Genomic DNA, 12,594 nt, shown 5'->3' on the forward strand with positions numbered 1-12,594 from the left:
GTGCAATGGGGAGCAAAAGCCTTCCATCTGCTGTATTCCCTTTATTAATTGCCGGGGAAATAAAACCACTGGAGTTGCATCACCTTGTTTGTGCTCTGAGACCTAGGACTGCCTGTGCACATTCCTGTGGCCACCGAAGATGGCACGGAGCAGTGGGAAGCTGCCTGGCCCTACACCTTTTCCCCAGAGGGGTGGCACAACGTTTTTAACAGGAAACACAATCAGAATAACCAAATTCCAGTCCTTGTGACTGACATAGCTGAACTTGGGGGTTTTAGCCTGATCTTTCCCTCCTTCCCCTCCCTCGCCTGCACTGGCAGATCCAGTCATGTCCCTTTACCACCCTACCAGCCCAGTAGGTGTGTGAAAGTGTGGGATGGTGGCTGTTTCTGGGCAGAAAGGGAGGAAAGAGGTGGGAGCTGCTATGACAGGTGAGGAAGAGGTGGTTCAAGGTAGTTAAGAGGGTGGGATCGGCCTTTTCAGCTCCTCAGGCTGACACAACCCAGATCTCGTGTTAAATAAAATCTGGCAGTGCTGCAGTTCAGTCCTGAAGAACAAGTCATGGCATTTTTACAGCAGAGGTCATGCCTTGAAGTACAGGGAGTTCACAGCTGGTTTTCCAAGGTGTGTTCTTCTTTATTTACCTCTCCATACCCAACTATCCCGGCTAATCCAGGGATCTCACTGCGTGAACATGTCTGTACTTTCTTTCCTGGCCTCCAGGAGGGACAGGCTGCTTTCAGAGCCATGAACTTCACGTAAGCAGTAAGGTGGGTGTTCCCATGGAATCATATCCATTGACTTTCATGTTTAGGGGAGGTTGGTTGCTTCACTGTTGTGGTGTGTGGATAGAGGGGACCCAGGGAAACCTGTGCTTATCCACTTTGGGTTTGTTACAGCATTTAGGGGAACAGACTGGAAAATGTCTCTAAGCATTCAGTGCCCTTGAAGGGAAGCACTAAAAAAACATAAGGAGGACTTCCTGAAAGCAGGCAGTAAGTGCAGCTAGGAGGATGTTCTCTCTAATGAGTGGTGCCCCACAGTGTGGGTATGGAAGTGCTGTTGGAAAGAGCTCGTTCTGGGGAGAACAGATAAGACTTGATGAGTCAGGAGTGTCCTGCTTTCACCTCTCCTCCTCACAGCTCTCCAGGCTTTCAAAAACCTTTGCTAACAAAACCTCATCTCCAAACCTAACATCTTGACAGAGGAGGGGGAAAAAAAGCCTGGAAAGAATCGTGTCACTACAAAAGCAAGGTGATGGGGGGAGGAGAGGTGAGAGATCCGACCTGGCATGCAGCCTTCTGAAAAATCTGATTTTTCTCACTGCTGTCCTGTGCAAGTTTCATTTTCTTTCTATTTGCCTCCAAAATACAGCCTTTTCTCAAAGTTTTTTGCTGCCTTCAAATCACAGAATTATAGAATGGCCTGGGTAGAAAGAGAACTTAAAACTCATCCATTCCCACCCCCTGCCATGGGCAGGGACACCTTCCACTATCCCAGGTTGCTCCAAGCCCCATCCAGCCTGGCCTTGAACACTGCCAGGGATGGGCCATCCGAAACTTCTCTGGGCACCCTGTGCCAGGGCCTCACCACCCTCACAGGGAAGAAGTTTTTCCTAATATCCCACCTAACCCTACTCTCTGTCAGCTTGAAGCCATTCCCCATGATCTTGTAAATAGTCTCTCTCAAAACCAAAACAAAAAAACACCTTCTTAAATACTGAAGGAGCAGCTTTGGCACTTGGTTTCACATCTCCAGTGCAGTTTGAAAGCTGGGATCTTACTTAAATTTGAGTTTGAAGTTCAGATCTGTGGTGTGAGGCAGACCTTTAAATAGAGGTAGAAATAAAGGAGTGAGACTGAACTTCTCCTGAAGGGTTTCTGCCTGCTGCTGAAGGACAGAGGGACTGTGGTGTCTTTGGCAAAAGGGAGATTACCAAAAAAATAGCAGTGCTCATGAGGCTAGGGGTGCCTCCTAGCCTAAGCTCAAGAACATCAGGAGTGGGCTTCATTCCCCTGATTAATTTTGTTATTTCCAGATGGCACAGTAAACATGGGCAGTGACTCACCTACAGGGTGAGGAAGGTTTAAAGATTAGTCACTTCAAGCCTTCTTGAGTTTGCCTAGCATGTCTTGGCTGTGTACATATGTATAAAACTGTTTTGGTCTCACTGCAGTTGGAGAGCTGTTGATTTAGTTTCAAAACAAGCTTTTTTTTTTTTTTTTCTGTAGTGTAGGACTTCTGAGGCTAGGTAGAGAAGAAGAGTTAAAAATGCCTGTTTGGTTTTTTTTTTCAGTTTCATAGCAGTTTCTCTGAGTCTAATGAGTGATAGAGGAAAAGAGAAGAATGACCTGACAAAATAAATTGGAAGCTAATTTTGGAGAGCAAAAGCCTCGGAAAATTGAAATTCTGAACTGTTTGCAGCTTCTAACTGTAATCATTCACTGGATATAATACATTAATGTAGGCTTACTGATTTCATTACCTTAACCCAAAAAAAAAAAAAAAAACCAGAGCAAAAAGTCCTCCTTAATATTGTATTCTGAAAGGTAACGTATTAGCATAATTCCTTTTTTGTTTGTTTTTCTTTTTCACTCCCATAAGAAAACCCAACCTCTAAAATTCTTTGACATGATTCTGCTTTTTTAGAAGGAGCATGCCCTAAGCAGTGCTGGTGAACAGAACAGCCACAGCAGACACTTAACCTCAGACAGTGCCGTGTTTACTGTGGAGCTGGAAGCTCTCCCTCTCCTCAGGTCCTCCTACAGCACCCTTAGCTCCATCTGATGTGGCTGGCCCTTGTCCCAAAGAGCTCAAGATCCTGCTGGACAGTGCCCAGCAGGTCTGCTCTGAGGTGGGTACAGTCTGGGGTTTCCGAGTGAGAAAGTTTTATGCTGGGAAGGAGCCTGTGAGATGAGTGATGCCATTCACAAGCACATCTCCAAGAGTTAGGCTCTTTCTAGCTGGGGAATTATTGAATCAGTAGCTGTCTCTCCTGCACCTTAAGTCACCCTGTTCTCCAGTGAGGGAGGGGTGAGCTCTGGATGAGACTCTTGCTAATTTAGGACATGGCACAGAGCTTAGACGTAGCCCGTCTCTAAACCGAGGCTGCGTGGGCACTGGGATTCCTCATGAGGCTTGCAGTTAAATGTGAGAGTTGCTCCCAGTGGCATTCGGCTTACAGCCTCCCTGTCTCGTCAGTGCTGTGCTGTAATTACCAGGAAATTGATTAATTTAGTTCCTTTACACCTACTAACAGGTGGAAACAGGCTTTTGTATTTAACAAGAGCTTTGTGTGCACTTGAGCGCAAATAGCTGATGTCTCATGCATTCATTCTTGAATTTCAGAGTGTTTGTGGGGGTTTTTTTAATCCCTCATTTATCTAGGCACTCATTATCTTTCCATTCAAGAACGTGTGTGGTATAAGTACAGTGAATTTACAGATTTTCCTCACTCAGATTTGGGAGCCCTCGAGGAACCTGCTGCTCTCAGTAAGCACTAACTCTGCTTGTGGTTAAGTGTTGGTGGCTGCACTGAGGAAAGCTGATGAAGGCACCTCTTGGCTTCTGTGCAACCCCTTCCTTCTGAAGGGTTTGGCTCCCTGGGGGTCTCTGTGGCACCCTACATCTGTTAAAAGACTACCACTTTTCCCTTAGTCTTCTCAAGCCATTTAAAGCCTGTCAATGCTTATTTACAGGTGATTTTTTTTCTAGCTCTCTAGATCATTGTTGTTACTCTCTAATAAGTCCAGATTTTACTCAAAACCCAGTGCCTAGAGCAGGACTTCAGCTGCAGCTGGTTTATGTGAACCACAGGATCGCTTCACACACCTGGTTTTGTCTGCTCTAGGTTGTGAGGTGGGAGAGAGACTTGTGTCTGGGGGGAAAAATACAAAAAAGAGGAAAAAAAGGTTAATCTTTTCTGAAAAGGCAATGAGACAAAATTGCTACGATTCACACAGCTCTAAGATAAGCAAGTAATGGCTCATGTTCAACAGCAAAGCATGTTCATATAGCATGAATAGGATGGATGTGCTGTATGATAAATCTAGACACAGCAAATAAATTTCAGCCTGAAAAATAAGATAGCACATGAGATGGCATGTGCAGAAAGAATGCTAATGTTTAGGAAACCGAGGGCACTGGCAGGAAGGAGAGCATAGAAATGAAGAATAGATATTTTGTTTTGTTACCAGGATTGATTGGCTGACTATTTTTTTTGTCTTTAAACCATAATAGCCTTCCCTTATTGTCAAAATGATAATATATATAAAGCACTTCCTGTAATATTTTTCTTCAAAATGACTATTCATCAGTCCTGCAGTCAGATGCTCATATTTCAACTCACAATTTAGTTTAGCAAGTTTATACTTCAGAGCAATCTGTCATTTTAGCATTTGTGGTTTTTATACAAATCTCCACTACAGAAGCATGCAGTGCTCTTAAGCATGGATAGATTGGCTAATCCAGATAGTACTTTGTAATCTTCTGGCAAAGAGATTATTGCTTTTCAGGCAGGGAAAAGAAAGTATTCCTCCCAGTCTAGCAGTGCAGATCATGAAGAGATCGAGGGGAAAAAATCTTCTGTGGGGCCCAGTGAGGGTGTCAGAGTTTCTGGGAATAGATGTTTTAAGTGGCTGGGGAAGAGAGTGAGTGTGAAGGTGGTAAATGTGAAGGTAGCAAATGTAAAGGCAGCAAATATAAATCCCAGGTCCTGGCACCAGCTGGGAATGGAGTGAGGGGAATGGCAGCAAAGGCCAAACACACTCTGGAGAGCTTGGCCTGCTGCTGCCGCTTGTTCTCCTGTTGACTCCCCAGACTACAAACACAGCACAGTTTCTGTGACAAACTTCTGCTGTTGTGAAAGCAGGAATTATCTTTGGTGATAAACTTGACCTTCTGGTTTGCCCATGTTTTCATGCAGCAATAAATCACCTTCCTTTGCATCCCCGGAGCTGCAGCGAAATGTGGGCACCACCTGCTGAACAAACGTCATTAGAAAATTATCTCCATTCTTTTTTTTTACTTCCTCACAATGCCTCTCTTATCTTGGGTGCATGGGTGAACCCTTCTTATGACTACTGGAGGGGGTTTTTTTGGAGGTAGGAGCAGACAGGTTTTCTCTGGTGAGGTGACCTCACTCAGGGCAACACTGGAAATACTTCTCCTCCTGGACTTGGTGTAAAATGTGGGTCTGTGCCCTTCCTCCTCCTCTTCCTCCTTCTCCAAGGTGAAGCATAATTCCATCCAAGGTGCAGAGGCTCATTTGGCTTTGGGGTGAGATGTTCCTCTGCTGCAGGGACTGCTTGTGAGCAGTGAGAAATGGGAGAGTCCATCCCTGCCCCAATGTTCATGGGCAGTGTGCCAGCCCAACAAGTTTACCTATTTTTATTTTCAGTCTTACCTTTTAAACAAAGTACATGTTATTCTGCAAGCAGAAATGTGTTTCTGTGGAGGCTTTTTAAGTTTTATGTCTGACTTTGCAGTCCTCTACATCTAGAAATGCTTCCAAAGATTTCTCTAACTTGTCTTTTAAATTGCTTTTATTTCTGCATCTTTAGGGGAACAGATGAAGAACCTATATTAAAGCCTAGCCTTCTGATTTTTTTTTTTATTAGAAAGTAGGCTGTAAATGCTAACTCTGAGTAACACAGAGGGGAAAAAAAACATACAGTGTGTCTGTGCTTAAAAAGCCACCGCATATTGTAATATTACTAATTTGTAGAAACAAATTGCTGAAATAACCTGACTGACAGTCAGTGCCAATAATAACACGTAATAACTGTGGGCAAACACAGCACATAGTTACTGGTGTTTTCTTTTCTGTGTGATGGTTGTAAGCAATTCTTGCCAGATGGGCTGATAATGTAATTAGGAATCATTGTGTTAAATGAGGCAGCATTTAAATTGCCAACTAATTTTCCTATCTATTAACCAGCTTGAAAAAGAAGAGCTGTTACCCAAATGATTTCTAGCTGCTAATCCCTAACAAGAAACAGCATTTCTTTGAAGTCTTTTTTTTTAAGTACTGTCTAGCAGATTATTTTCTGGGGGGTTTATTATGTGTAGGGCAAAATAAGAAAGAGAGTTAAGAGATGGTACAAGTTCAGGGGTGAGATGGGGTGGACTTCTACTAAGCCAGTACATTGTGATGTGTGGTAACAGCTCCTGAGCAGGTAATGAGAGGATTCCTATTTCTGGTCTCTACATGGGGAAAAAAACTTTTTTACTTTGTCATAGTTCACTGTGTGACATGCTCCAGCAAGCAGAGTAGAATTACAAGCCCTATTTTGTGTGTGCTTTGGGAGAAATCATGAAAGCACAGCAGGACAAGATTTTGAGTGGCACATGAATGTTACTGGTGTGGAATGGCTGCTCTTTACTGAGGACAAGAGAAAGGGGCGCCCTTGGGTCGAGTTAAAATCCCAGAGGAGGCATGATAGCTTGTAGTTTTCATCAGGAAAAGAGATATCATTGCTAAAAGAGAGTAGATTTAGATTAGATATTTTAAAAAATTCTTCCTTGAGGAGGGTGGTGAGGCCCTGGCACAGGGTGCCCAAAGCAGCTGTGGCTGCCCCTGGATCCCTGGCACTGTCCAAGGCCAGGCTGGACACTGGGGCTTGGAGCAACCTGGGATAGTGGAAGGTGTCCCTGGGGGTGGGACTGGATGATCTTTGTGGTTCTTTCCAACCCAAACCATTCAATGATTCTATGAATTCTTACAGAGCCAGATTCTTTGCTCTGCTGCCTTGTGAAGGAAAATTATCAATTATCATTAAGGTTTTGTCTGAATCCCAGAGTAAATGTGAGGCTGAATGAGATTGTTTTATTGCATTTATGGACCTTTCTGTGCAAATCCTATTCCTTTTTTTATTTTTCTTCCGACTGCCTATGCTTCAGCTGAAGCAGGAATGAAGAGCCAAATACATTTTTGCAATCTGGTTTCTTTACAGAATCATGGAATAGTTAAGGCTGGGAAAGACCTTTCAGTCCAGCCATCAACCCAGCACCACCTTCCATGTTCATCAATTAACCATGTTCTCAAGTGCCACATCCACATGTTTGTTGAACACTTCCAGGCATGGTGACTCTACCACTCCCCTGGTCAGTCTGGTCCAGTGCTTTACAACAATTTCCGAGTAAAATTTTTCCCTAATATCCAGTCTAAACCTCCCCTGGTGCAGCTTGAGGCCATTCCCCCTCATCCTGTCACTTGCTTCCTGGGAGAAAAGACTGACACCAGCTCACTACAACCTCCTTTCAAGCAGTTGTAGAAATTGCAGCCTGTCCAGTTGTGGAACTTTACTGCTTGACCTAAAGGGATTGATCAGACCTGTGAACTTGGGGAAAAAAAAATAAAGTGTTTTTTTCTATGGACCAGTCTCTTAGTGAGGATGAAGAGTATCCCTAGCTCAGTGTGGGTGACCTGGGGAATCACATCAAAAGCGGGAGGTTTGATGGCAAGCCCTAGGATTCCACACCTGGAAAAGGCTGTGGATGCTAAACCATGCAGACAGCTGCTTCAAAGAAGTGCATTTTGCACTTTCAGCCTGTGGGATTTGTTTTGTATATTTTTCTGGAAGTTACCAAAACCTCCCAGCCTCATACTAAAAGAGGGAAGAGAAACTTCTACAAAGTCTGAGCGGGCCGTGTATGAGAACAGAGGCAACTTCTGTCCCAGCTAAGGGATACGAGCAACCACTCTGCAGCAAAAAATGAATGATTGCTGCTCTCACTTTCCTTCAAAATGTGAAGGAAGTCACTTTCTGAATGCATGGTGGATAACTGCAAATTGTTTTATGCCAGGCAGTTAAATGAGGCATGAAGAATAACCATTCTAGTGTGGATGTCGTCATATTGACATCACCTGCTGTTCCAGGGCAGGTGCCTGAAGCACAGAGTGCCAAAGCTTTGCTGAATGAAAAAAAGATAACACATCAATAGGCAATTTTTTTTTTTCTGATAGCAAAATACAACAATATTTAGCAATGGAAGGCTAAGAAATATTAAAAACATAGCGGTAAGTTAAATTATTGAAGCAGCATAGCATACAGTAAGTGCTATTTGATGCTGGTGCTAAATCAAGCAGTGGGAAGTTTAAGGGATCCTTGAAGAATTGACAAAGTGTTTGACTTCTAGTGGAAAGAAATCATTAGGACTGGGGATTTTTTTAGTGTCTCTACCCTTTCAGAGTAGAAAAAATGTAAAATGCATGACCTCCGAGGCTTCTGCTTTCAGTGTTTGTGACTTTCAGTAAAGAAGTTTGGATTTGCTTGTTTTTATAGCCACAACTTAATGGCATATAGATAGTGCCAGATTCCCTCTGTAAGTTTGTCATGGCAGAGGTGGATGTTTCTGTCTTGCTTTCTGTAAAGTAGGGATCTTTGTGAACCTCCTATTAATAATAACACTATTTGCATATAGGAAATGCAGACAGCAAAATAATCTCCAGGTGCTTTACTAGGTGCAGGTTTCATGCCCCACAGCTGTGGTAAAGATGACCTTTGAGGGGAAGAAACAATTTAGTGCATTTGCTCTCAGTGTCTGCTGTCTAGGTCTGAAATTGCACTTGGAAACCACAAAAAAAAAAAAAAAAATCCCAGACAAGGCTTTTCTTCTTCCAAAAGAAAAAGGAAAGTAATTTTTCATTGGTTTTAATGCTGGGCACATGATCAGTCAGCAGTCTTTGTGCAGTTTTACTCCAAAGCCTCATCCAGCCAAGTCTCTCTGAAGGTGGCCTGTGCAAAACCTGGTTTCATCTGACAATCTGTGGCAGAACAAGGGGATCACTAAACAAGCATCTCTGGGTGACTGGAAGTGTTCCACTCGGGATGGCTATGATAAACCCAAGGAAGCTGCTCTGCCTGCCCGTGAGAGCTCCGATTTACCAACCGTGCCACCACTGCTGGCTCTGCCTCGGTGTCAGGGTCCTCTGTCCCTGTGGGAGAACGGTGAAGGCACAGAGAGGTGTGGTCACCCTCCAGCTGTCAGCGGATTGCTCAGGGAATCAGGCTGAGGTGCCATGGAATTCAGTTTTTGCTTGTGAGCCAGGCAGCAAAGTGCAGCAGCTGGGGAGTGAGCACAAAGTGTGGCTTCGTGTTTTAGGAGAGGGCAGGGCTGTCCTCTGGAGATCACAGAATCATAGAATGGTTTGGGTTGGAAGGGAAATTAGAGATCATCCAAATCCAACCCTCCTGCCATGGCAAGGGCACCTTCCACTATCCCAGGCTGCTCCAAGCCCCATCCAACCTGGCCTTGGACACTGCCAGGGATCATGGGGCAGCCACAGCTGCTCTGGGTGACTTGTTCCAGTGCCTCATCACCCTCGCAGGGAGGAAGTATTTTCTAATATTTAATCTAACCCACTCTTGTCAGTTTGAAGCCATTCCTTGGGAATTGTCTCTCTCCAGGTTTCCTGTGGTTCCTTCAGGCTCTGCAAGGCCACACTGAGCTCAGCCCAAAGCTTCTCCTCTCCAGGCTGAACAATCCCAGCTCTCGCAGCCTTTCCTCCCAGCAGAGCTGCTCCATCCCTCTGCTCATCCTGGTGCCTCCTCTGGCTTCTCTCCAGCAGCTCCACGTCCTCCCTGTGCTGGTCCCAGGGCTGGGGCAGCTCTGCAGGTGGGCTCTCACCTGAGCACAGGGGCACAATCCCCCCCCTCACCTCTGCCCACACTGCTTTGGATGCAGCCCAGGACACAGCTGGTTTCCGGGCTTTAAGTTGACATTTCCTAGGACATCTCCAACCTCTCAGCCACCAGCACCCCCAAGTCCTTCTCGGTAGGGCTGCTCTCCACGGTTGATCAAGACAGGACAGGATGGACAGCCCTGGACCATGGCTCCTTCAGTGGCCACCTTGTGACTCTCCAGAGCTTGCCTGAAGCTGCCCCAGCAGCACCATGAGCCCGGCAGGCACCGTGGAATGAAGTAGGCTCCAGTGGAGCCTTCACAACATGAAAGTGGCTCTTAATGAGACGTGAAGGCACTAAAGAAAATTCAGACCCGAAGGGTAGCCAGGAGAGAAAGAGAACTCAGTAAGTTATACCCACCCCAAAATGAGCTGCTAATCACTGGCGCTATTGTGAGGACTACAATAAATCAGTGTCTGCCCTGGCCGCCTGCATCTCATTATGCACAAACATGTGGATAGAGAATGTCAGCCTCAATAGCATCTGTCATGTGAGCTCTGCTGTGTCTGAGTGGGCTGGAGCTTGCATGGTTAGCCGGCTTTGTGCTTTCCCTCCTTCTTTGTGGGGGATATCTATTTTCTTCTGGAAATCTTGATTTTGCTCCGTCTTGTGGGTAGTAAATTTGCTCTTTCCTCCGATGGTTTGTGAATTCCTTGACGATAACATTGTATTTAAGGTGCGGGGATAAAATATCTTTCATATGTGTCATATTTAGTGATTTTTGGTTGGTTTTGGTTGGTTGTTTTTTTTTCCCCAAGTTCTCCTCCGTGTACGGTGCCATGCATATCACTGAGGCTAAGGTAACACCTACATGTATTTATGCAGCTGATGTACAGTGCCCATTACTCAAGCTTCATGGACTACCTCGGAAAGGCTAATTAATTTAAGCCCTGCAGCACCCCTTTGAGGCAAATTTTGTCGGTCCTGATAGATGCACACATTGTAGCTGGTCTTTGTTATTTATTTTTCATATGGTTTCTATGCCAGGGAAGGGGGGGGGGGGGGGGAGGAAATGAATAGTTTGTACTTTGTTAGGTGGTTGAAAAAATGTTTGGGTTTTGATATCATTGAAATGAAGTATGTAGCAAACTTTGGATTTTATTGCAGTGTCTCAGAGGTTCTTATTTTCTTTTAAAGCCCCAGCTCCTGGAGCCAGGTGAACTTGAGGATATCCTTTTGTTTTTAGATGTCTCTGTCTCACTCGTGTGGGTGCAAAATAAATTTTAATGTATTGTCTTTGCTTAATCTAAAGTCTGGGATGCAGCGAGGTGCTTGGCTAAGGTTGTAGGTTTGTTTCTTTTTAGTCTTAAAATTTCTGCAAGATTGGAGCTGGGAATACCAATGACAGAGTGTGCGTGCAGTTGAGAAGAGATTCTCAGAAACTACTGCTTGGTTTTGTGTTCTTGTCTAAATTTCAGGGATCCTCACTCCCATACTTAAGGGGGTAAAACTTTAAGGGGGTAAAACGAGAGTAACCATCACCTCCCTCCCCCTCCATGAGCAAACCAAAGATGTTTTTGAGCATTGACTCACACTTTTTGTCTACGCTCAGTCTTGTTAGAGAAGGATTCAGCACGTCTTCTTCAAATGCTTTCTCCTTTGTGTTTACACTCATTTCTCAGTTCAGCCCTGTTTCTCCACTTCCCGTGTCAACACCAAACCTGTTTCCCTGATTGTTCTCTCTTGCCCTTCCCACCTCCCCTTCCGGTTCTAGATCCCAAGCTACATCACGTCTTAAGGAGTGATGAGGACAACCAAAGGGGCTGGTTTGAGCTGGCTTTAAGGCATGGGCAACCAAATCTTCGTGTCTCACTCCCTCCTACAGGAAAATTCTTAATTCCTTAATATTTTTCTGGGGACAGGTGTTTTAAGCCAATCTGAGACCGTGTTGTCACCAAAGGAGGCATGGTTGCCTTTTTTTGGTATCTGCTCCTACCATCTCCATTTGAGTAGCTGCCTGATAGGGCAGATTGCTTTTTTTTTTCTTTTTTTGGGTACCTGTAGATGAGGAACCTGATCTGATTTGCATCACAGCCCCGTGGCTGCGCCAGGGAGCCCTGGGAAGCATCCAGCCAAGAGCAGAGAAGAAGTGTGACCATTCTTTTGGTAGCAGCAGAGTCCCTGACTGATTTGAACTTAGCATTTAATGGCTCTGTACCTAATGTAGTTTCCAGGTCTCACTGAAAGAAGTGATCCTGCATGTGGCTGCGTTTTCCTTCAGCTTTGCCACTGTGCAGCTGTGATGGACCAGCCTGGTTACCTGAGCCAGATGGGGAAAGGAGGTGTCTTGTTTTGTCCATGTGGTTTTGTGAGGCAGTTTTCAGCCTAAATCACCCTCCCAATTAACCAAACAAGTGGCCCCCTCTTAGGCCACCTTTCAATCACGGTGTTAATAAATCTGCCACCCTCATTTTTAAAGGTGGTGAAGGCTGTGGAAGGTTGCTGCTGTTTGGGATGAACTGGGCATCGCTCCCATGTTTTCCAAGCCACGAGGCAGCTTCCTGCTCCTGCTTATTTCTGTCCAGACCTGCACTCAGCCCCTACCTTGGAATCTCATAAGCTCTAAGGCAAACAGTGCTTTAAGCAGTCCATAATTCAGCCTATCTCCTGGACAGCTTGCCAAGACTCATGGGTTGGGCCAAAAAAATTTGAGATGATCAAGAATTCATCTGCTGTGCAAATGTGGGCTTGGCGGGTTTTCCCCCTTCCAGGAACAGGACTATTTTAAAGCATTTCAGCATGATCAGCTGTTTTGGAGGGGCTGCAGCAGCATATCTTTCCCAAAAGTGACACTAAATTTATTTCTCAGGGCAATGCTCACCATGATTTTAAAACTGAAGGGAGTTTAGATAAAAACTGCAATGATTGGGTTTTTTTATCTTTTTGGTTCGTTTGTTTAATTGGATAT

At 44.8% G+C, this 12,594-nt stretch overlaps 1 protein-coding gene across 3 annotated transcripts in view; it reads left to right on the forward strand.

Moving 5' to 3' along the window:
• BACE2 (beta-secretase 2) overlaps positions 1-12,594 on the forward strand; it is a 54,350-nt gene that overhangs the window by 9,927 nt on the left and 31,829 nt on the right. The window contains exon 1 of one of the 3 annotated variants that reach the window (XM_042033407.1): positions 547-624. The exons of the other annotated variants lie outside the window; for them this stretch is intronic. Coding sequence (XP_041889341.1) covers positions 562-624 — 63 coding nt within the window. The 5' untranslated portion in view covers positions 547-561. Of the gene's footprint in view, positions 1-546; positions 625-12,594 lie in introns of those variants that run through there. 3 annotated transcript variants of the gene reach the window in all.

This window comes from Corvus kubaryi, unplaced genomic scaffold (assembly GCF_017639235.1).
Source record: "Corvus kubaryi isolate FWS band 111438036 unplaced genomic scaffold, C.kubaryi_AGA036_p1.0 133, whole genome shotgun sequence".
Classification (NCBI taxonomy): domain Eukaryota; kingdom Metazoa; phylum Chordata; class Aves; order Passeriformes; family Corvidae; genus Corvus; species Corvus kubaryi.